We start from the raw sequence: 24,055 nt of genomic DNA on the forward strand, positions 1-24,055 counted from the left end.
AGTCGGTCTGTTTGTAGCAGTCGCGTCCATAATAATTCGAAACACATGAGCCACCAACGTCGAGGTCTCATTGTCGCGTGTTCGAGCCGGAGCAAATGAGCTCGTCGCAAAACACGTGTCATTCGCACGCTAATTCCGACCAAAGAGATATATATACGGAAAGAGTGGGAGGGGGGGAGAGTGTAAATTCTGAGAATGGAGTGTGTGCAAGGGTCGAAGGGATGAGGAATCCTCCGTTGCATCTCTCGCAGTGCCTCGGATGATTCCGGAAAGCGGAAATCCAAGAATTGGGGAAGGAACGTTGGCGCCAGAGTTCCGAGCGTGGCTCACTCGAGGGAAGGGGAGGGGGAGGGGGTAGTCTGCAGGGGTGGACGGGAGAGTAGCGCGAGACATCTAAATCGCGCGGGCCGCTCGCAGGAGGATAAAAGACGGAGAGAGGTCCCATTATGTTTCGGTAATTAGCCGAATTCAACGGGTGTTTTCAATTTGCTCAAAGCCGCCGCTTTTATACAGGCGTAGGTGGCACCGTCCGAAAAGAAAGAGCCTCTGGAGAAAAGGAAATAAGATGAAGGAGAGAAAAGAAGTTTGCCAAGGGCGTGAGAGAGAGAGAGAGAGAGAGAGAGAGAGAGAGAGAGAGAGAGATAGAGATAGTGGGGGAGGGAGTCCTCGTGTGGGAAAGAAAACCAAGAGCAGGCGCATACGTGCAGGCAGAAGCCGAGGCAGTTATACCGCTCCTCTCTCTCCTCTTGCACTTTGAAAAGCTGCTTTTCTTCGCGAAAACTTTTACCAGTCCCAACAAAGAACGACCAACTTCAGTCTCCGAGCTCGAAGAAAGCTCGCGAGTTAACGCGGTTATCCCGCAGAATTTCCATTCGGTAAAATCTTATTCTTTCGGTAACGCATTTCATTGAAACACCTCGACTGCTCTAATTAAAAAAAGCAGCTGGCTGAGTCGCAGCGAGGAAAGTTTGCCAGCGGAGACGCTGCTCGTTTGGGAGCGACGCGACGAGATGGAGTGGGGGCGAAGAATTTTTATGGGGAAGGGTCACAAAAGGCGTCCGTCCGGACGGACGGTTAATCCGACGATTGCGGAGCATCGTCACCCGGAGGTGGCTCTGATAGAAATTATGATTGGCGGATAGCTGATTCGGTCGTGTAACGAAGGAAGGGAAGAGTGGGGGGGAGACCAGGGCGAATTAGAATTAGGGAACGAGCGGACGTGAGCGAGTGGCTCGGCGTTAAGCAGGAAGCCGTCCCGACGAAGCAGACCCATTAACCGGGCCCTCCCCCACCTTCGAGCGTACACCACACGCGGCCCGACAGATTCAATTTTATCATTTCAACTCATTTTTCAATATGGCCGACCCCCTGCGCCGTCCAATCCACCAACCAAATTGCCAGCTCACTAATTACATTGGATTATTGCCTTCGTTTTTATCCTCAACCTCTTCGTTAACCCCCGGACCGGACCTTCCATCCATTCCCTAAACAAATCTCGCGTACACTGCAACACCCATTCCTGTGGAACGTCTTATATATATATATATTGATTTTTAATCTTTCCCACAAATGCCAAAGGATATTCAATAAGATCGGTGGCTAATTAACACGTGCTAATTAGACGATGCGCGACGCTGGTCTTCGGTGTAGTCTGGTTTCTAAGAAAGAGAGAGAGAGAGAGAGAGAGACAGAAAGAGAAAGGTGGAGGGAGTAAAGCGGATTCCGATAAGGAAGCTGCTATATATCGCAAGAGTGCGTCGTCAGTCAAAGGCGTCACCTGACTTTAACGTCTCCGCCCTTGCGTTCCTCGTACAATTAAACGCTCGAGGAACTTGCCAGGTTTCCCGTTAAATCTCAAAATCCCCCAGGAAATACCCCACCCTGCTATCCTGCTCCAATCTTACGACTCGTTCGTGTTCTTCCACGACACGAGATAGAATTCGCAATTTAATTAGATTCGAGGAACAAAGAAAACTGTTTGGGGAGAAAAACAAGAGAGCGTTGAAAAATCATGCGTAAGGTTACAACGACTGATAAGAGAGGAGGATTAATTTTATATATTTCTTTTTTTTTAACAATATCGCCGTTTACGCGTGATTTCTTCATCGCGTCCTCGACACTGCGTCGCGTCAGTCAACAAAATGATTCTAGAAGATCACCACTTGGGGGGGGGGGGGGGGGGTTGGGTGGGACCGAGAAGAACCGGAAACTGGCCGAAGGTACAGACAGAGTGGCAAAAAAGGGAAGGGGAGGAGGTTCACGGGATCGTTGGCTGAAGGTGGCTGGCTGGAAACGGCAGAAACGTCTTTCTCCAGGGGTCCGGGGCATCTCCGGTTTGCCCCCTCTGACCCCCCGAGCGAGATGATGGCCAACCGTAGCCCGCAGCTAACTTCTACCCGATTACCGAGTTTTTAGAGTGAGCGAGAGGTGGAAAAGATGATCGACTGCGGAGAAAAGGAAGAAGAGAGTGGTTGGGGGGGGGGGGGGAAGTGTATAGGAACGAAGTGGAAGAAGGATGGTGGTCAAAGGGGATGGGGTCCGTATGGTTACCTTGCTGGGTATAATGTAGCTAGCTGTAGGCAGTCGGTAATCACATGTTTGTTTAACCTCCAAAACCCCTCATCTACTAGCTGCCCGCCCACCCCTCCGCTCTGACCACCCTACGAGGGGCCACCCCGAGCCAAACAAAGATGTCTATTAGCAAATTCTCCCTCTCTCTCTCTCTCTCTCTCTCTCCTACTCACACTCGTACACTCTTCGGTCCGACGTCCACCAATCCAACTAAAGATCCTCTCTCTCTCTGCACCGATGATATTCGACCTTCGAACCCGGTTGACGCGATTGACATTTGGTTGGAAAATTCTTGTGTGTTAATTGTTTATCTGAAATTCTCTCCGACGCGCACAATCTTATGCTAATTCACTGATTCGTTTTTACTAGATTTCTCGTATAGGAAAGGTAGCCCGTGGCTATGATGGATCGTCGCTCGTTTTACGAGGCGCATTAATGCAGCCCGGATTTCACGCGTGTTCATTGCCAGCCTCGTAAAGCCTGGGCTTACGTGCGTTTTTCACGCCAGGGCGCTCGTCAAGCTGGACGACCAGTCTCAAATCTCCCTCTCTCCCTTTTATACGTCTCTCATGAAGAGAGAGAGAGAGAGGGGGGGCCTAGATTTATGGGATGATACGCTTCGCAGAGAATCGTAATACGCTACTATACACGCCAAGCATCGACTGATTAATTGCCCCTAATTAATCATTACACTCAAGTCCAACCAATAAATTTCACTGTTCCTTCTGATATTTCTCGGATGAGTCGCGTAATGGAATTATTAAGCTGAATTTTTTCAGACCCTTTATGGAGATCCATGAAATTTATTAAATGAGTTTTTACTCGATATGATATATTTTTGTGTGGAGTCAAGACGTGTAAGGAATGTTTAACGTTGCAAGCTAATTTTTTTCCAATGACGTCGGTATATCAATTTTAATAATTCTTTAAGTGGACTAATATTTGGTGGTGTATGTGGATAAGGAAGGTGAGTGGAGGGAGAAGGGAGGGGGGGGGGGGATAAAAAAGTTAAAGCTAGTCTTTTGGTACGTTGGGAATGGCTCGGCAAAATAGGTAGCTGGTGTATAATGTAGTCATAAGTAGAAGAGGCGAGGGCTCGCAAGTGCATACGAGATGAGCGACTGGGCTGAGTTACGATGTCGATATGGGGAGTCTAAAGTACTAAACGCTGTGTGTGTATCAGTACAGGCGCGATTCTTCGTATTGGTTATGGTAGACGTTATATTTACCTCGGCACATTGTTAAAGCTAGTCTATCCCAGTTTCGTGCCGAGCTCCGAGCATCGTCATTATCGTCCTAGGTGGCGAAAAAGACCGTCTTGAAAATCATTTTGCAAATTGCCAAGCAACACACTAGAGTCCACACTGCACGAAACTAGTCCCCTATAGAAATTCTTGCCTTTGAATTTCCACGCGACTTTATTACCCTGATTCCAAGAATCGATAGTATCTGGTTCTTCCCAGACAAACAAATAGCATAATTATATATGAAAATTAGTTATTTTTCTTTTTAATGACACAATAACTCGAAGGTCGAGCTGGAGAATTTCGTGGATATTTTATTGAGAATCGAGAGTACAGCTTGTGGTTCTTGGGTATTCGACTCGTTGGGTTAGGCAAGAAGAAGTCGAGAACGATTGAAGATGGAAATGGAGGAGGAGGAGGAGGAGGATGAGAAGAAGGTATAAGCAGGCAAGGTAGAGGCAGTGAGGCAGACGATGGTGGCGCGTGATTTCAGGTGGCCGCTGAGGGGGTGATTCGGGGGGTTAGCCGCGAGGAGGCGGGGCACCCTGGCGCCATGTCGCGGGGGGTCTGCTCAACCTACACGAGCCTCTCTCCAGCTATCCTCGCTCCTCTTCCTCGACAGAAACTTTACCAATACACCGAGGCAGCCTCGCCTCGTACACCGATACTAATCCGCGCAAGTCAATTTCTCCCAAGGCGACGTTCCTACATCCTCCCTAACACAAATACTCCCAAATATCCTCCAATCATTCGCGAAAGCAAACTAAATCGACCAATATATATATATATATATATACTGGGTGTCGAAAAATCCATCCCTCTCGTCACCCGTTCATTATTCCAATTAAGCAATCTTTCCAAACCCTCCGCGTTTCGACAACAGACCTATATTTAAGTTTCTTCAGTCTTTGACCCCACCCCCCCCCCCTCCCCACTTCTCCTTTAACCATCTAGTTACGGAAGAATGCACCAAGACGCGCGAATTTCCTAAACGAGCAGCACGAGTTCGGCAGGCCAGCGTGAATTCGGGATTGAAAACAACGGAGCGCGATCTCTCCAGAATCGACATAATTGCAAGATTTCAACAGCATTGCAACGATCGAAAAGAAATTCTAATTACCGTCCGAAAAATTCCATCTTTGCGCGAGGAGGAGAGAATTTTTCTCACTGGAAAAACTTGTTTTTTGGCGAGCGTGAACTGTCTAGAGGCAGTCATGCTATATAGATTTAATTGACCGTGCGTTTTGAGCGTTTCGTGTGGACTGTTGGGTTAGCGAGCAACGTAAGAAACGCACACTTATAAGCGTTGTAGCAGAGGCCGGTTATTAACCGTGGTCTATCGCTGGAGGTGTGTTGATGAAACCTGAGATTTGTGATTTAGATGAGCTCACCTCCGGACTCTCCTACAACACAGGGTTGGCTGAAACTTCGTCTCCTCCTCCTCCTCCTTCTTCTTCTTCTCTTCTCCTCACCCTCCCACCCTTCTCACCCAATCGATCCTTCTTTTTCCGGACGAATTCGGTCCTCGGGGCCCGTAACGCTTTGTTTTAACTGTTGAAAGTCTCGCTGGAACCAGGTATAAGGAAACCTTGGCTAGAAGCTGTCGTTGTGGGGGTTCTCTTCAACGTTCTCGATCGTTACGGAATAATATTTATTATACTCATCGTGCAATGCAAATAACTATCTACCCTCCCTCTCTCTCTTTAACCAATTGTATCCTTCGAGTAATCCCATAGTCCTTCCACCTTTTCCCCCGTATCAATCGTATCTTCGTAATGAAAAGAGGAGAAAAAGGTCGAGTGTATAGACGTTAGGAGACCACGTCTCGCTGAGCTTCGATGCAAATGATATCGTAGAGAGGAATACACCATATAATAGACTTCGAGGGAGACCGGAGAATATTTTTGGAGAACGCGGTGCAAGTTTGGCGAGACAATGGTCGGATTTGTAGGCTTTTATTCGGAGTCTGCGAAGATTCTCGGAGATGGTAGGGGCTACTTTCCTGGAAGATGGAAACGGGATCTGGATGCTCGAGTGGGAGGAGAGGAGAGAAGTGTACGTCGATTTAATCGGTAGCCGAGAAAGAGGCCACATAAATAAGATCTATCTTGGGTTGAACACGGGAATCCTTTAGCGCGTAGATAGAGCGCGGGACACCCCGTAGATAAGCGAGGCTCTTTCATCGCGCCGCCACCGCCGATAAAGTGTCTCCGGCACGCTGACTGGCTTTAAAGTCCCACACGGTACATCGGCTACCGCTCTGCTCTTCTCTTCTCTCCTCTCCTCTCCTTTCCTCTGACCTCGCCTCAACCCCTCGCTCTCCCACAACACACACACACATAAACACACGGTTCACCTACCGAGCTACCTCACTTGCTCGTCGATCTCTCCTCTATACACTCCAAACTTCCACAATCTCTTCCTCCATTTCCATTAAATACCACTCACCAAACGACAAATTTCCTACCAAAACAAATCCACCAATCCCGTAAGTGCAATCTTTACGTTTACAGTCGTTCAACAAGAAAATTTTGTTACTGTTGCCAAACTCCAATAATTACTAAGGACGACTTTAATTTTCATTTCATTTGACATAAAGTATACAGTGGTGACATCCTTGCATACTTCTGTATATAGATGAAGAAATTAATCGAAGGTAGGGACATAATCCTATGGACAGAATCAAGTGTAAGTAGGATGTAGAATTGAATAGAGAAAGTATTACTTTTAAATTGAAAAATATCGAAGGATTCGATATTGATATTAGATAGGCCTCTCATGAATAGTTGTTGAGGAGGATGAGTCACAATCCGGGCATTCCCTGAGGAAGATCGTGCTGGAAAGTAGCGGTGTTGCTGGAAACGTGCGATCGAGCGTTTCTGTTAGGCTAAATACACCAATGGCTGGCTGGTCTAGGCTATATACCACCGATGGTAGCACGCAAGAAAGGATTGTGGACTGTGAAACAGAAGAGCGCGGTGCAGGCAGAGTGAGATAGGAGGGGGGGGGGGGGGGGGGGGTAGAGAATCCGAGAGAGTCGTTCGTTCTCCTTTCGAGAGAGAGAGAGAGAGAGAGAGAGAGAGGAAGACTCGTGCATGCGAGAAAGACCGTAGGTGGGCATCATTCCCATTACTCGCCTCATTATGCTTCGACGTATTTCCATAACGACTCGTTAGCCGCAAAGATCCAGCGCTTCTTCCACCCGTCTACCCTATGTACTCGCTAGATTCTACCAAGGAGGCTCACCGTGGGTGGCACCTCCTCGTGGGAACCCCCGTATCGCCCATTTTCCCTCATTTTCCCTCATTTTTATCCATTTTCATTAATTTCCATCCAACGCGCTCTTCTTCGTCCTCCTCGTCTCACGGACGTCTCGCACGTTCCTCTAGGTCCGCAGGTATCCATATAGCCACGCCAAATGACACCTCTTCGGCTTATCCTTCCGGAAGAAATCCGCGATCCCAGGAATTCCATCGATATAACCTCCTTGAAAAATTACTCCCGACTGCCCTCTTTCGGTATATATAATACCGTTTACGAGAGGCTATATCGGATTGGCCGTTCGACTTTAATCCCTGATTGCCATTAGAACCTCGTCCCGAATGCTCCTCGGGAAGATTGGAATTTGCCAGCTCGATATATCTACATATATACTGGGTCGACGAGAATTTTCTGCCATATTCTATTAAGTGATTACGCAGGATTTTTTGTCCTTATTATTATTGTAATCGATTGGATCATTGGCAGGAAAATTAACGAGGATATTCATGCAGCAGCTGTATATAGGAGGAGGAGCACGGTTATCTTTATTAATAAGACGAATCTCTTTGCAGGATGACACGAGTGCTGCACGGACGGAGCCTTCGTAGCCAGGGCAGACGATATTTTCGCGAGTACCCCAGGCGATTTCCAAAATACCTGACTTGCGAGGCACAAACGACGATCCATTCATAACCCATAGACGCCCCAGGCTAATAGTGGGTTCGTGGCGCCGGGCACGGTCATCAATTTCACGAGGAAACGGCCGTCAATTTCGTATTTTGACGTGGGTCCGACCCATCTCGCTCTCTCGCTACACTCGAGGACTTCCTTAACTCGACTTCCATTAATTTCACCGAAATTACCTCTTCTTCACAGCGCGTTTTTGCTCCACACTGAGGATCGACGCCACTTTGGAAAATTCTCATAAAAAATTACCCATTTCTCTCCATCGTTGGAAAACTCATCCGATCCTCAAGATTCAAGGTCAAGGCTTCTACACGTCGCGCGAAGATGACATATATATAGCGAGAGATCTCACAGAGAAATTACGTAGAGACAAGAAGAAGGCCGAACGAGTGCAGCAGTGTGGAAGGAAAGGACGGAGGAGAATGGATTTCGCGTGAAATTGGAGGAAGAAGGGAGAATATTGGGTGTTCGAGGGTAGAGTGCGAGGTCAATTTCGGCCAATTTCGGATAATTCACGGGGCGGTGAGTTTTGAGGAGGGGTGCTTCCTGGGAGAAGAGTATAGATATAGGTAGAGGAGAGAAGAGGAGAGGAGGGGGGGGGGGGGGGGGCTCGCGCGACATATGGCTCGTGCGGCGATGGCAAAATGCGATAGAGCAGCATAGCTGGGCTCTATCGCATTACGGGAACTATCTCTTACGGGGCTTACACGGACCTCGGGATTACGGTCCACCGCAGGGACTCCCGGGATCGTAGATCCCCGATACGATACATCACGAGGGAATAACTGGCTCGCGAGAAGCTGGCCGAGCATGCCTGATATGCCAGCGCGATTTCGCCTTTCGCTTTATCCGGAAACAAATCGACCTCGCCCACCCTGTCCAGCCTCATTCCGCCCAGCACGATTTCAAAGCCACTTACGACTCGCCAAATTCCCTCGCTATTCTCTTCTCCCTTTTTAATTCATCTCCCTTCTCCTTCTCCCTCCTCCACCGCCGCTCTCCTCTTTTTACCCAGATATGCTCGCTTATTTTTGCGAAAAACCCGAATTTATTTACCGAGCAGAGGTCGTGAGTCGACGACGGCTAATTGCGCTGCTCCGGCGAGAATTATAGCCGCGGGAGAAACGCTGCGGCAAAAAGAGGAAAGAAAAGTATGCGTAGCCTCGTAAAATTCGGCCGACGCCGAGCGAGATTAATGGAGAAAACGAGAACGAGCTGCGAGAAATCGCGAAGGGGGCGCCCCTGGCGACCATTGAAAACCGAAACACTGCAATTTTCACGTTCCACCATCGACTTAACGACGAGACACTGCTGCTTTTTCTACGAATTTCTACGCTCACTCGCAAAAATCTCCATAAACGCTGCTTATTCGATGCTATACGTGCCAAATGCTGTTGGAGGGAGACAGAAAATTCTGCGTCTCGAGGAATGGAACGCGAGAGCCTATATAGATTAGGTTGCACCTTATTTTTTTTTTTTATCGTTGACTTTGGAGCAAGTAAAAAAAGTGGTTTGCGGAATGAAGAGGGTGGGGATGAGACACAGTCGTGCCGCTCGATTTTTCACGCTTTTCCAAGGAGAGCTGCCGGAACGCATCGGTTTCACTTATCTTCGGCAATTATCACTGGCTTCTATCACAGAGCAGGCTTCCCAGTGCGATCGTAATCGCTGCGCGTTCAAAGCACGCCGCTTCCATTTTCTTTGCCGCCGTTTCCCCGTCGAGTGTCGAAGAAACACTTCCGTCGACGATATTACCTCAACACGCTTCCCAAAGCACCGAGCGATGGGCTCGTGTAAAAGATGCTAATAACAATTAACGATCGACATCCTGAGGAAACTCGGCGCGCGAACGAGAAAACTCTGCATACGTGTTTTGTACACGTACACGGTGAACCGCGTCGAGAGACGATGAAGAGTTTTTAGAGCAGGATGACGTTATCCGGTGGAAATAAGCCGTTGGATGAACGAGGAGGGTGAGTAGGAGAACATCCTCGAGGACGATCCGCGGGTCGAGCGGTTAAAGTGTTTTACGATTGCGTAACGATCGAGCTATCGGTCTCGCGCGGCATTAGCCGATCATTAGCATTGTGAAAGAGACGGTAGAAAAAAGCGTGCAATTGCGGATGCGAACGCGTCGACCGTCTCTTATTGCCAGCTGCATCCGCGGTACTGCAAAGTTTTATGCAGAGCCGGAGGAAAATTCAAAATGGCCGACTTGGCGCTCGCCACGACGAAATATCGATTTCGGGACGCCTCGCTCGCGAGCGGCGAAACAACTCGGAACAGAATTTTTTACGACCAGCCGTGTCGCTCCGACCGATAGTTTTGTAATTATATGTATATCCAACGGGCACATATCTTAATTGTAAAATTATATTCAACGCTTCCTCCTTTGAATTCCTCTTGCGCAAACGCAAGATCGACTGTTATATCGACTATCGCGACTCTGCTATCGATTAATCGGGGTTTTGCATAATCGATCGACGCAGAGTCGACTCAACATTCGATATTTTCGGCTATCGCTCGAGATAAGGATGAAAGGATATCGAAAGCTCCGCTACTTCCTTATCGCCATAGTCGCGGTTTCCCATATAAATTATTCCACATCTCTCACATTAATTATCATAGTCGATTTCGAACGAAAAATCTTTATCGCGCCGCCGCCGCTTTCTACTCTCCTGCGGGTATGGCGCTTGCCACCACGAAGATCAATTAGCGAGCGTATATTGCATCCGTTAATTGGCAAGAGTCGAGATTTCGTTTAATCAAGTTGAAATCGAACGTATAACGGTGGGACCTCCCGGAACTTTGTTTCCGCAACAATGCTTATCGCCCGAACCGCTCTTACCACGTTTCTAAATCAAATTTATACCCTCTGCTCGATTAACATAGATTCCAGCACTCTTCGTCGCACCGGCCACCCATCGATTAATCGTAAATTACAGCAGCGGTGTCCTGGAAATGGGATAAATTTGAGGAAGGATGCGACTGAAGTCATCGGTTGCAAGAAAGGTCGAGTGTTGGGAGGGGGGGGGGGGGGGGGTGACAAACAAGCGAAAAGGTGGCCTTCCACCGCGGAGAGAGGGTGGAAGAGCGACGTGGAGGGACGAGGACGAGAGGAAGGAAGGACGTCTCCCCTTCTTATTTTAGCTTTCTCTCAAACTTACACTGTCGCTCACCATCGAAGCGTGAGGCCGACAAGACCGCGGCTCTTCGTCCACGTTTGTCAGCGCTAAATTGACGCGACATCTCGAAAACCACGACACCAACCACCAATTCCCTCTCCTCCCCCACTCACCCGCGTATTACGTTACACGATCTAAATGACCAGCAGGCCAGTAGATAGTCCTTGCGGGATCTCCCTCTCAAACTCGCTAATAATAAGTCGCGTAAAACCCCTCGACGAAAATCCCATGCAGAAATTTTCCACACGTTCGCAGATTTTATCGAATCTAATTGCACGCTCGCATATAGCATTATAAATCTTCGAAATGGAGAGACGAGGGGCGGGAAAGAAGAGGGGGAGTGCTGTAGCAATTTTTGGAGAAATGTGTCAAGTTGCAATAACCAGACGAATTCCTGGCATAGCTAGGAGGTTATATATGTAGGGTAGGGAATAAAAAATGGAAAAGGAGGGGGTTCCATCAAAAGAGAGCTAGAAGAAGAGCGAGAGAGAGAGAGAGAGAGAGAGAAAGAGAGGCGAGGGATACAAAGCGAAGCGCCGCCGCGTCGAGAATTCCCAGTGACAACGACAGAGTTCTCGGAATTCCTTTGGCGATGGCCAAGCGCGCACCCACCTAGCCTCGCCTCGAAAAGTCAATGCCGGCGCCATTATAGCAGATATATATTAGTGGACAAAAAAAGTTCTTGGGGAATTAGCGCGTATCAGCGGCAGCTCCACGAAATCTTTTTTCATCGTCTCTGCGCATGTATATATATATATATATAATCAAAGGTATATACGAAAGGAGGAGGAGGGGCGAGAGTTTTAAAAAGCACTATACGAGAGTGAAGGGACTCGATAAGAAACGGAGGATGTTAATGAAACGATTGTACAACGTTTTGAATGGAATAAATTTTCAGTGAAATTCGGAGCAAGTTTTGCCTGGGGAAGTTTGGCGAAGGGAGCCAGTGGGTATACCAGTCGGGGCCAGTGTGTTCGTCATGGCGGCGTGATGTTGTCAGAGGGTAAATATTAATTAGCTCGACTCTGTGCTCATTTCGGTCTCTCCATTGGATGGAAAGAGAACTCGCTTCGATGGCTGCATGTGTGTGTGCGTGTAGCCAAAGCTAGCCAGAAGCGGCGTTAACCCGAATAAAACACATTTTCGACTAGTGGCCGGTCACACCTTGGCGAATTTCACTGTTGCTGTTGCTGCAGCCATGATTAAACGATCGCTCCAAACGAGACCTCTGATTTTCACACTCTCTCTCTCCCTCTCTCTCTCTCTCTCTCTCGAATACACACGTATATACTCGTGTTTACCATTCGAAGATTTAATTGCACCGTCAAGAATCGAGAGAGAGAGAGAGAGAGAGGAGAAATTTGTATTTCCAGAGAGGGCAGAGTATACGAATGGCTGCGAAACGGTTGTAAATTCTGGGATTGGAGTGAAATTTGTCATAGGCATTATGCATAAGTGCATGGAGATGCATTTGCGAGGGTCAACTCAGGGGGGGGGGGGGAATATCGGAGAGAGATATAGGTGCATGAGAGAGGGGGAAGAGACGAGTAGGGGTTTTGTAGGAGAACATAGTGGGTTTCCCCACTACAGCCAGCTGCACGTTTCTTCGTTTAGGTGGGGACGACGACCGCCTCTAGAAACGCCCTTCGACTCGATATGCCCCACGACGAGAACGTACATCGCGCGCGCGGCATACGTGCGATATGTGTGTACGAGGGGCTCTTGCCAATAACACGTAACGCACGCATGCACACACACACACACTCACAAAAGCATACGCTCTAATGTAATTCTCGCTTGCTTCCATCCAGCCAAAACCCCCATGTATGCCTCTCTATCTCTATCTCTCTCTCTCTCTCTCTCTATATATATATATATATATACGATTTTCCGTTTACCACACACACATGAAGAAAAGTGGTCGATGGTATGCGAAACACAGTCGGTAACACCGACGAATGCTCGTCGAGAGCGTACGCGTGTGTTTGTGATGCTCGTGCTCGCAGAGCTGACGTCCCTTCGCGTTTATTGTCGATCACTCAGCGATTCCGTTGCACCAAAACCGATCGTTAAACCGTGCTGGAAGCTTCTAGCCACGAGAACGACTCGCTAACAGCGAAATTATTCGCGAACATTGCTTCGCGTCTCGCTTTCCAAATACACGCGTAAAGTGCAAATCGTTTTAACGACCAACCGCGTGCGAAAGAATAATCACTCGTGAAAATAACCAACGAAGATTATCGCGAACTTGCGACAATATTTTTTTTAAACGTCCGTTTTCACTCTTTCCACTGCGGTGGCTTCGTTAATGACATACCGCGCGCAGAGATGGCGAAAATGGAGGAGCACTTTCGGATAACTGGCTGCACAGCACTATATACGCTGCGTAAATATAGGAAATCTGAAACGAGGTTTCCTCATCGAGTCGCGTTGCGCAAAAATCCTTCGACCTATCGAGCCAGTCATCGTCGTGATTTATGGCGTAAGAAGGAGCGAATTCACATATCCGTTATCGAGTCGCTCGCATCGAATCTTGGTCCAATCAATTTTTCCTAGAATCCCCCCCCCCCCCCTTTACGAGGAATAATTAGATTTATTTCGCGAAGCTACCCCGATGGCACCTTATTATTTTCTCGCGAAATCTCTCGGGTGTTCGCACGTGTAAAATTTATAGTTTTGTGCAGTTGCGAAAACTGTGCTCGCATATACATATATATATATATATAGGAATAGCGTGCGAGGAAAATAAAAATTCCTATCGCAGCTGGTACAAAGGGCACTGGTTCGTGGGGTTCGGCTAGGTTAATTCCTTTTTGTTCGACCCGCGGGGTACTTAGAGCGGCGCAAAAGGAGCGAGCTGGAAAAGCGACAAAGCGAGAAAATTCCGACTTTTCCAACTTTCGCTTTTTGCGGTCCGCGCGCGCTCGTCAGCACCTCTAATTTCTTTTTGCTTCTTTTCCCGTCCACGTCCAAAGCGCGCGACGGTATTTAAGCGGGGAGAAAAGGACCGAGGAGGACTCGTGGACGATTCGTCGCGCTCCTTCCTTCGAGCCAGCCGTAAAAAGTTAAAAGTGTCCCTTGTACCGGCCACTCCTGCCAATTATCTCCTCATCTTTTGTCTTCTCGCATCTCGACGAGTCGCTCGTCGGAGCTCCTCGCGATAATGTTTGTACAATGTAGCCCCGGTGGAGTGTGCTGCGCGTCGAAAGAGCCCGCGCACTCCAACAATGTGGACAATTGCAACGACGGACCTGAATTTTACTACAGACATTTTGTTTCGCGTATAGAAAAAAAAAGAAACAAACGTTATTTTAGCTGTAATGCTTCGTAAGAAAGCTCGTTCGGATGGTGGAGAAATCGATTTTGGATGTACCGATGGTGGTTCGATTTGGGGCTGACAGCGGAGGGGGGGGGGGGGTGATGTACATCGGTTTCCGCTAGTTCTGGTTTGTCGAGTGAAGAGCGGGTCGGATGGATAAGGGTGGATCTCTATATATAGGGTGAGAGAGAGAGAGCGTACGTTGTTTGCGACGTTGCGCCCGGAGGGACGAGTCGATTGGGTCGTTTCAACGGCAAAAGACGGATCGACGGGGATCGCCTTACGGCGGCCCGTTCGATTCTATTAAACCGAGCCACTACGCCCCTGCTATTCCCTCATTCTCGGCCCCAAAAGAGCTCCTCTGCTCAAATCCATCGCGGTCACCCCAGGATTCTCGTCCTCTTTGCCGATAAGCTCCTCGCCCCAGCGCCTCCTCAGCATCCACTGTCCTCTTCGTTAAGATCAATCCCATAGATCCCACCTTAATTGATTCGATTATCTTCGCGTAGCGACGCCGATTCACCCCCCCCCCCCTCCACCTAGTAAACCATAGCTTAGTTTCGGAAATTTCTGAAAAATTCCAACGAATCTACGGTGGATAAGGATAATTACGAGGAATTGGGCACAAGGTAGGTTTTCTTCGAGTCTGACACTAGTCCGTTGACGAACCGTAATATTCTCTTCATCGACGGACCGGGAGTGAGTGACGTTTCATTTTTCAGCTGTTGTTATTCGGTTTGCAAAGTTATCGCATCGTTCGACTCTAAGATTTGCATACCGCTCCGTTGCACCCACGCACTTTGCGAGCGATCGACCTTGCTTTACCTTGCCAGTGGATATATACACATATATACAGAGATGTACATATGTATATGTAGGCAAAACGCCTGCGCGCAGAAATAATGTCAACCTTAGCAACAAAATACGTACGTGCCGACTGACAGCTGTCAACTCCTGGCTTGGCCGTGCGGACTCTGCACTTTTCCCCCCACCAACCTCTTCATCCGCCCACCTCACCCACTCCCGACCAATTACGGAATTTCTCGAGAACTCCGACTCTCCAACAATGCTACCCATTATCTAGTCCAAGTCCATTTAAATACATTAAGACTTCATTTAAAGCCATTTAAATACAGCGAAACCGTGCCGGCTAACATTGTTTCGATCGATACTCCGCAACACTCATTTTACATCAAATTCTATATACACAATATGTGTATATATATATGTGTGTGTGTTTCTATGTATATATAAATCTTAGAGAATTATATTTGTTGCTCGCACATCGCGACGAGCGATTCGATTCCGATTAGTGTACATATATATGTGTGTGTGTGTGTGTATAGTGTGCCTACTGTATATACCAGCCAGTATTAAGGCTCGCGCTGATTGGACGGAGAATACGACTTTGGCTCGTGTTTAGCATGAGAGAGATATGATTGACGATCGGTGGAAAAGCGGCTTCGTTAAGCCGCACGGATAGAAAAGTTAAGAGAGGAGGCTGTATAAAAACAGATATAGCTCTCAGGGGGGAAATGAGAATCTTGCACGAGGGCATATATCGCGTTTGCCAGTTTTATTCGTAGCAATGAGCCGACCGGATTCCGCTGGGCGCAAATTGCGCGTTTCGCGCTCTGCGAAGACCCGCGGAATGCGATCCGGTCCAATCGCGAGAATCCAGATCGTTTCGGTCAGCTGCAGGAATGGGAGAGATCGAAGGCAAAAAAAAGTTTAAATAATTATATATATATATAGATAGATAAAACGGTGGGGCTCCGAAGCAAGAGAGACTTTTTAGCGAGGAGAGGGAAGTGAAGTAGGGAAGGGGGAGGGGGGATTAATGGAGTGTCAGGGGCAGGGTAAGGGGGGGGGGGGGAGGCAAAGCAAAAGCGCGTGAACGGGTTGTGTCGGTTGGGGCTGCTGATGCTTTGCAGCTTCTTTCGCACGTTGCAGGATACACCCGCGTTCGTTACTCTCTCACACTCACTCGTCTCTCAAGGGAAATTTGCACAAGTGCCAGCTCACCGATCCTTTTGCTCCTCGAGTGTGCTGAAAACTCCTCCATTCACCGATATTTCCCGGTAATGCGTATATCCATCCTGCATTTATTCCCGACCATTCTTCCACGAGAAGGAAGAAAAAATATCGATCATTTTCGAGCTAGATAAACAACTACAATTGACAAGAAAAAAATAATATAGTCAAATTAGAGCCGATACACGAGGTAATTTGAACATCAAAGTCGAAGAATTTTCTTGTCGTGACAGAGTGGCCGGAGTTGACTTAAAAAAATGAGATATACGGGCAGCTTGTAATCAGGAGCAACGCTCGAGACTCCTGTGCAGCTGGCTCCGCATTAGAAGCTCCGATAAGTTCTAGCCGTAGTGTTTTTCTTTTTTAGTAATTATATCTATAGTTCCTGAATATTCATTTTTCATTTTATCATTTTCAATTTCCTAAAGATAGAATTTTTTTCTCTAAAAATTTTTTAAAGTAAGAGTGCTGGGCTGGAAAAGGCAAGTGCTCCAGAGTGCTCGATGACTGCTACGAAATAAGGATAAGAATGCTCAAATCCGGCAAACCAGTCCGAAAATACGTTAATTTAATGTTTTAAAATTGTTATAAATAAATTAATCTACCCTGGATTGGAAGGTCTGATTTGAGTGTTCTTATGCTTGCTTTGCAGCACTCTGCAGCACTCGCTTATTCCAGCCCAGTGCTCTAGCATTAAAAATTTCCAGAAAAAAAATTGTTTTTTTTTTAAGGAAGTTAAGAAGAAAATTAAAATTTTGTGTTCAGGATTTGTAGACGATTACTTAAAAAAAAAAAAAAAAAAAAAAAAAAACAGCACTACGGTCAGAACTTATCAGAGTTTCTAATGCGGAGCCAGCTTCACTGAAGTATGCTCGAGGTGACACAAGGGAGGAGAAGTTTCAGGATATGGATCGACGCGAAAAGAAAGATCGAATGTTCCGACGGTTCGCGTGACAGGGGAATCCTCGTACCCACGCGTGACCTTGGACTTCGCACGCGCCCCGAAACTCAACCGAAAATCCAATTTTGTACAAAAATTGCAGGGATTCGTGCAAACGTTGGAGCGCAACACTGAGCGGGAGAGGTTGAGGAGGGCGGGGCGGGGGGGGGGCTGCATTGATGGTTCTGACGCTTTAGGGAAAGGGTGCGGTGCACGCGTGCGCGCGCGTGTACATGCGTGTTTTTGCAAGACTCCCGCACGATAATTAAAGTTGCGAGGCAGCACTGATGGAATCCACGAGTAGCGGTCGTTGTTGGCTGGACGAACGCCTGATTGTTTTTCATGGTAGAATTTTTCCTGAACGGAAAATTGAAAATAGAGAGAGCAAATTCATTTTTCTACTCCCGGCCGGGGAGGAGGGGGTGGTACTGGCTATACTTGAACCTCGTCAAGCCGTGGAACGTGGTTTTATTTGAAACCAAAACTATTCGGAGTCGTGACGAAATTCAAGGGACGAATGGAATATGTTGGATGTTTCTTTCAAAGAAAAAGCTTTTCTAATCTTGTCCAATGGGACGAAGAAAGAAGAATTATTTGAGGATTTTAAAGTTGAGATTCTTGAAATAAAGGAAAAGTAAAAGATGTACCTATATATTCTAATATATGTATATATTTCCCATAAATGACGCAACGAGGCGAAGCTTCAAATCGCTGGAGGGAGCCAAGTAAATCGAGAAGTCAGTCGAACTCTCGGTCAAACTGCTTCATTAAACTCGACTGTTTTGGCGTGTTGGCCTGCAAAATGCAGCTGATGAGTCCGGGGCAGTTGCGAACGCGCCGGCAGCGATAAAGTGCGTGCGAGGCTCGACGAGGACCGTTCGCGTGTACCTCGGTCGCTTCTTCGACGTCCGTAATTAAAAGCGCAAGAAGAAAAATAAGCCGAGGTAAGTCGTCGTCGGAATTCGACTGTCATTTGGGGGAAAGAGCAGGTACTCGAGCGGCCGAGGATTAGAGGGTAGAAGACAATGATCTCGAAGAGGGAAAAGGGAAAATAATAAGGTCAGTGAAGAAGTCGAAGGATGATGGAAGTTGAGACAGTTGACGTTGGGAAAAATCCAGGTGCCTGTGGGAAACTCGGAAGGAGGAAGTGGATGCGCGACAGGGGCCAGGATGGCGCCTGGCGGAAGGAGAAAACAAAGAGGATGGTCATGGACCACCGATCGCTAAACGGGAGCTCGGTTGGGAATGTCCTGTTTGCCGAGCTGCCAAACTCCTTTGAGCAATGTTTGCTCGCACGCCCAACGAGGCACGAGACGTACCACTCGACTCTTGTCCCGGATCGTCCTGGACCACTCCAGGACGATCCCGGACACTCTCGATGTTGTTTGTCCTCCCCGGGATTTCCTACAAAGGGCACCGTCCGGATTTAAGCCAGGCGCCTCTTCGGTATACACTCCTCCGATGTTTGCGCTAATTTCCATGCTTTCCCCGTTAAGCGTCCCGGGAAAACCCATTAGTCCCATCGTGGAGAATCTCCCATTTCCTCCAGGCCGAAATGCAGCAACAGCGGCTAATGGGTAAATTCTTTCGGAGGCGAAAAAATCAATTAAGCACGAAAGGACGGAAAACAAAGTTGGAGGAGACAGAGTAGAAAATATGAAAAAGGAAAAGGAGGATATTTCTCAAAGGATGCGACACTTTAAAGGACATTTTAATTCAGGCTTGATCGAACAGCTGAGAGATTGAGCGAGCGGGAAGAGACTCGAGGATTGTGGAATAATCTGGAAAAGAGCCGCTTAGAAAAGAAACTCTCTCTCTCTCTCTCTCTCTCTTTCTCTCCGGTGATCCTCGAGGATCTCGCAGGATTCTCTCGCCAGGTTGAAAGGGATCTCGCTTAAAGCTGGAAAAGGGCTGCCGGACGAAAAGGCGCGTCGCCGACTATTAGCCGTCGTAAAGGGTTCGTCGAGGATATTTCAAGGGACATTTTCCGGGCTCGTGCACAGAGGTCCTCCTGGAGGAGCCACTGGCGCGCAGGTGAACCGTGCATAACGTCGTGGCCACATTATCTCTCGACGACAATCTGCCTGCTCCATATTTACCGCCAAGAAAAATAAAGAAGGTCCGTTCTATGGGGTCTCTCGCACACAATTTGCGGCTGCATCCTCTCTTCGGGTTCTCATCCACGTTCTCCGCGTACCTGCGTTTTAAGCGGTGCTAACAAGAGTTAGGATGAGAGGGGGTGTGGGGGGAGCGAGGTCCAGGAAGCTATACGTGCGAGAGAGAGAGAGAGACATATAGGTATATATCGGTGAGCGTGTGTGTACCGGAGAAGGATAAGGGGAGCGACAGCTAACAAAGATCGGCCTGCCACGCACTGCACGACGGCAGTAGCAGCAGCAGCCATTGACATCGTGCTGGTCCTGGATAAGGAGGACTAGATTTCACGAGCCAGCGGTGCAGGATCTTTCAAAGAGAGCCGACGACGAGCCGCAAAAAGGATTCGCAAAAAAGAGGCGGACGGCCCGGTTTGCTGGCGCACGAGAGAGAGAGAGAGAGAGAGAGAGAGGGGGGGGGGGGACGAAAAGAGTGGTCCAAGGCGGTCCAGAGTGTGCTGAAAGAGGCAGCCTTTGCTCGAGTTGCTGGCTTCCGCAGGCAGCCTCCGGGAGAGAGAAAAGACGAGAATGAAAAGACCGGCTAATAGAGGAGAGCCGAGTTCCGAATTCGCCGCGGGGAGATCCTGTTAGGGGGAGGGGGGAAGGCAGACTACTTGACGGCGAAATCCCTTCGCGATAACTTAATCCCCGGGATTTAACGGACGCCGGAATCCTCGCGGAAATCCGATCGTACCTTCTGTTCCTGCCGCCTCTTGCGTCACTTCCGCTTTCTCAACCCCAATATCCATGCAGATTAACCCGTGAACCAATATTCCCTATTCTTCGACCAGCTTCTTCGCGAATTACGTTATTCTCCCTCTATTCTTTTTGTTTTTTTTTTTATTGGCAAATCGTCGATCGACAATGAACGATGCGGTACACCAAGAGAAATAAGTGGATTCGACGTTTGGAAAAAATACTCTTTTTTTTTTTAATAGAAAAAATCCTCCTGAACAACCGGGAATGGATTAGAGTCCCTGGAATTAGTTCCAAGTTCAGGAGGTGAATTACGAATTACTGTTACAGCTAGAGTTCAATTTGTCGAGGGCTATTATGTTTTCATTTAGATAGTTACCGTACCGGCATAAACTAACTATATTTATAGCAACTTTCACTATATTTTCACGTTGCCATTACTATATTCTGCAAAGTTAACTTGCATTTTACTATATTGATTTTTATAGTTTGCGGTAGTATATATATATATATATATATCAATAATAATAACGTTCAAGATAGAGTATACTTTATAGTTGAGACCCGAGGTAGGCCACTATTTGGATTTCTCTCAGTGTGCAGAGACGAACGTAAAAATAATAGCATGCAAAAGTGAAGAGAGTTTGCTCGAAAGCACTTTACGGAAAGTGAAGCTAGCGATTATAATGGCAAACCGAGGATCACTTAAAAACTAGTAAGTAAGTAATTGTTTGGTTGGCGTTACGTACAGTACTTACAAAGCCGTGCTTGTCGCTGATGTTGTTGGTGAGCTTGAGCTTGTGAAAGCTCACGACTTTCTGCATCCACTGTTCGCCACTACTGGGCGAGTCCGGATGTATGTACATCCTCTTCGGCATTTCCGGATCAGCTTTGCCAGCCACCATCCACCTGCTGCTCGTCCCAAACAGAAACCGCCAATTAACAATCGTTAGCCATTTACCTTAGCTCTCTATGCTAGATAATTACGAGTCTCTCCACTACGTCTACTCCTATATATACGCATAGTGTACACACATACATAGGGTAGACAGCAGCGAGTTTTTCACATATCCAAAAACTCGACTGCCAGATGCCCACGATGAAGGATTCGCTCATTAAGATACTATTTGTTTTACTCGAAGCTTCTTTTACGCGCCAATTAGCCAATTGAGAATTTTACCTCGACGTAGGCTGCATTTTCTTTTCGTGTCTTTTTCGTATAAAATGACAGTTGGTGTTGGGGAGTATACACGCCCCTCCGAAAGTGAATCTTAATACCCAGTAGGGGTGCGAATGTTTGTAAAAAGGGGCGTGGTACCTATCATCCCGGTCACGTCAGAGCCCGACTCGTTAGACCAGTCTCCACAGTCCCACGTGTAATCCTTCATTGTGTGCGATCTCTTTTGCAATTTGACGATGAAGAAATTGCCTTGCATAGATTATTGTCTCTCAAGGATACACCAAAAATTCCCAATAATTTAATTCGCATCGTTCGATGCTTCCGAGTTGACAAAACACATATATCTGATGAGAATAGAGACACGCAAGGCAGTTTCCCATCCGCTGTAACCTTTAAAATTATATTCAATTCGTATACCTGGTCCATTTGATATAATGACTTTTTTTAATCCTCTCGATAACGCACAACACAGGATTCTTTACATATTTTGTTCTTTTTTTTTTTTCTTTAGAAACAACTCAACCATCATCGATATAAAGCAAATAATGGACCATGCATCGAAAATTCATGCGAAGGCTCGCGCGATTCCCATACATGTCGAAATAACAAACTTTTATTCCTCATTCAATTGTCGTCCACCATCCTACGTATTATTTTGATCGAAGCTCGAGTTCCTTCCCAATTCCATTTGGAGGAAAGTGCACGAAAAGTATGGCGACGAGAGCGCGTACGTATTACCATAATGCAAATCTACAAATTTCCGTTAGCCCCGTCGATCAGTTAATTGCATATTTTCCCGTTGATTCATCTCGATGCTTCAGAGTAACAATTGAAAAAGGAAAAAAGTAGCTCGACCATAGGAAATAACCAATTTCAGAGTTTCGTTTTCTATAGATTCGCGGCGACTCATTTGTGAAATTTAATTAAAACTCGTGTGCGATACTAGGTGAAATTGAACGTTTCGCTCCCTCGACGAGAGTGAAAGAGAAAAAAGGAAGAAATTGGTCGCTTAGCCGAAGGCTGAACGAGTTTCGACGAGTATGAGAGATTGTTCGCAGCGCACGCTTCGTTTTCGAGAGTTTTCTCGGGTAGGAAAACAAGCGAGTAAGATGCAAGAGTTGAGTAGCACTGATCAATAAGCGAGAGTCGAGTCGGAATGGCCGAAATCAAGAACGATCGAAAGGATGATTTGCCGGCGATTCGGAATCGACGCGCTATGCTTTGGTGGAGTACGGTGATTCACCTGTTGTGAAATTTATATCGACACTCGTCCGTTGCCACGATGTCCATTAGCAGTATGTAGCTAGCCTGCTTGTCTAACCCGGACACCCTCACTTTATACGCGGGAAACATGCGTCTGCGAACAATTTTTGCAATCGCAAAAAATAAAACACACCGTCAATTAGTTCTTCCGTTTCACTCCAGTCTCTCACTCTCCCTCTCTCTCTCTCTCTCTCTCTAATATATCAATCATTAAAATGTCTCGATAGTCATCAAGATTTTTCTTTCAGCTGCACGTCGGGGGAGGAAAAGTCCGATCCTTCCTAAATTAGTAGGCTAAGCAAATTGGAGCAGCTTGACCTAACCGTATCAACTTTGCCAACACTCGAGAAGCCCATCGCCAGAAGAAGATGTACTCGATTTAATTCGACGTCGAGAGTTCGGAGGAGCTTCTTCCGTGATGGAAAAGTTAAGATGGTTGAGGCAAGCTCTCATCCGTCCATCACGAGATTCCCGTGCGAGTTTCGAGTAGCATTTCTCGCTGTGTTTTTCTACCTGTTGTGGAACTTGTATCTGTAGTCGTCCGCAGCCACGATGTCCAGCAGCAGGATGTACTTGGCCTTGGCGTCCAGACCGGAAACCCGGAATTTCATCTGAGGAAACATCTGCCTGGACCACCCGATCAACGTTAAAATCAGATTAGATTCTTTTACCAGGACAAACAAAAAATATATTGCATAAACATTGTTATATATATATATATATATAATAGAATATAGAAAACATATATTTTATATCACATAAATCGTACATCGAATAGAAGGAAGATGCGCGAGGTTTTCAGTTAATCAAATGGAACATGTGCAATAGTTGTGGTCACATCGAAGCGAAATGTTTATGAAAAATTGCCTCGCGAATTCCGGCACGGATGAAAAGAAAAATTCTTGCGGCACTCGCGCGACGATTCCAGGTTGACCGCGGGACGCTCGAAAGAATTCTAAGGGGCTTGGAATAGAAACGTGTACGAGTCAATCCGATGTGATGTCGCGGAGAGAACCGAGGATCAGCCGGCACTGGCAAACTTTAAATAAAAAGCGGACCCAGACGCGCGCGTCCTCTTATTTACCGAGCTGGCTATACCAACCGTCAGAAAATATATCTCTCGCACACACTCGCTTATAATTCTCGCTGTACAGCAGCCTCGGGCTTTTCTCGACAATTTTCCAAATGAAATTCAATCGTGGCGATACAGTGTTCTCCCTGTCAGTTTCATAAATATCATATATATATACCGTGTCGAGACGGGGATATTTCCCTGTTTCGTCGTTTTCTTTTCGTCAAAATTCCCGAGGCTGAAGACGGTGATGATATGCGAGACGACGTTGAAGATTTTTAGCCGATTTGCCATAGCGAATCTCTCGACTTTGATCCTTTACGCGCGGAGGATCCGAGGCCACAATGGAGAGCTCGTAATTCATGCCGCAGACATAACAGGATTAATAAAATCGGCAGTACGGTCTAGATGAGAGAGTTCAATTACTTTGACACTGATTCCCATGTAGCG

The 24,055-nt window shown here is 47.1% G+C and overlaps 1 protein-coding gene across 5 annotated transcripts in view; it reads right to left on the minus strand.

Annotated features, from left to right (window-relative positions):
* The window catches only part of LOC136780234 (optomotor-blind protein-like), a 73,157-nt gene that overhangs the window by 19,402 nt on the left and 29,700 nt on the right, over positions 1-24,055 (minus strand). For 2 of the 5 annotated variants that reach the window (XM_066738470.1, XM_066738468.1), the window contains exons 3-4: positions 23,047-23,160; positions 20,840-21,002 (exon numbers count right to left, since the gene is read on the minus strand). In XM_066738470.1, coding sequence (XP_066594567.1) covers positions 20,840-21,002; positions 23,047-23,160 — 277 coding nt within the window. Of the gene's footprint in view, positions 1-20,839; positions 21,003-22,513; positions 22,628-23,046; positions 23,161-24,055 lie in introns of all 5 variants that reach the window. The other 3 variants (XM_066738472.1, XM_066738469.1, XM_066738471.1) reach the window with 3 other exon arrangements.

Source organism: Prorops nasuta, unplaced genomic scaffold, assembly GCF_024137725.1.
Source record: "Prorops nasuta isolate Cenicafe-Biocafe unplaced genomic scaffold, Cenicafe_Pnas_1.2 PNAS00018, whole genome shotgun sequence".
NCBI classification, from domain to species: domain Eukaryota; kingdom Metazoa; phylum Arthropoda; class Insecta; order Hymenoptera; family Bethylidae; genus Prorops; species Prorops nasuta.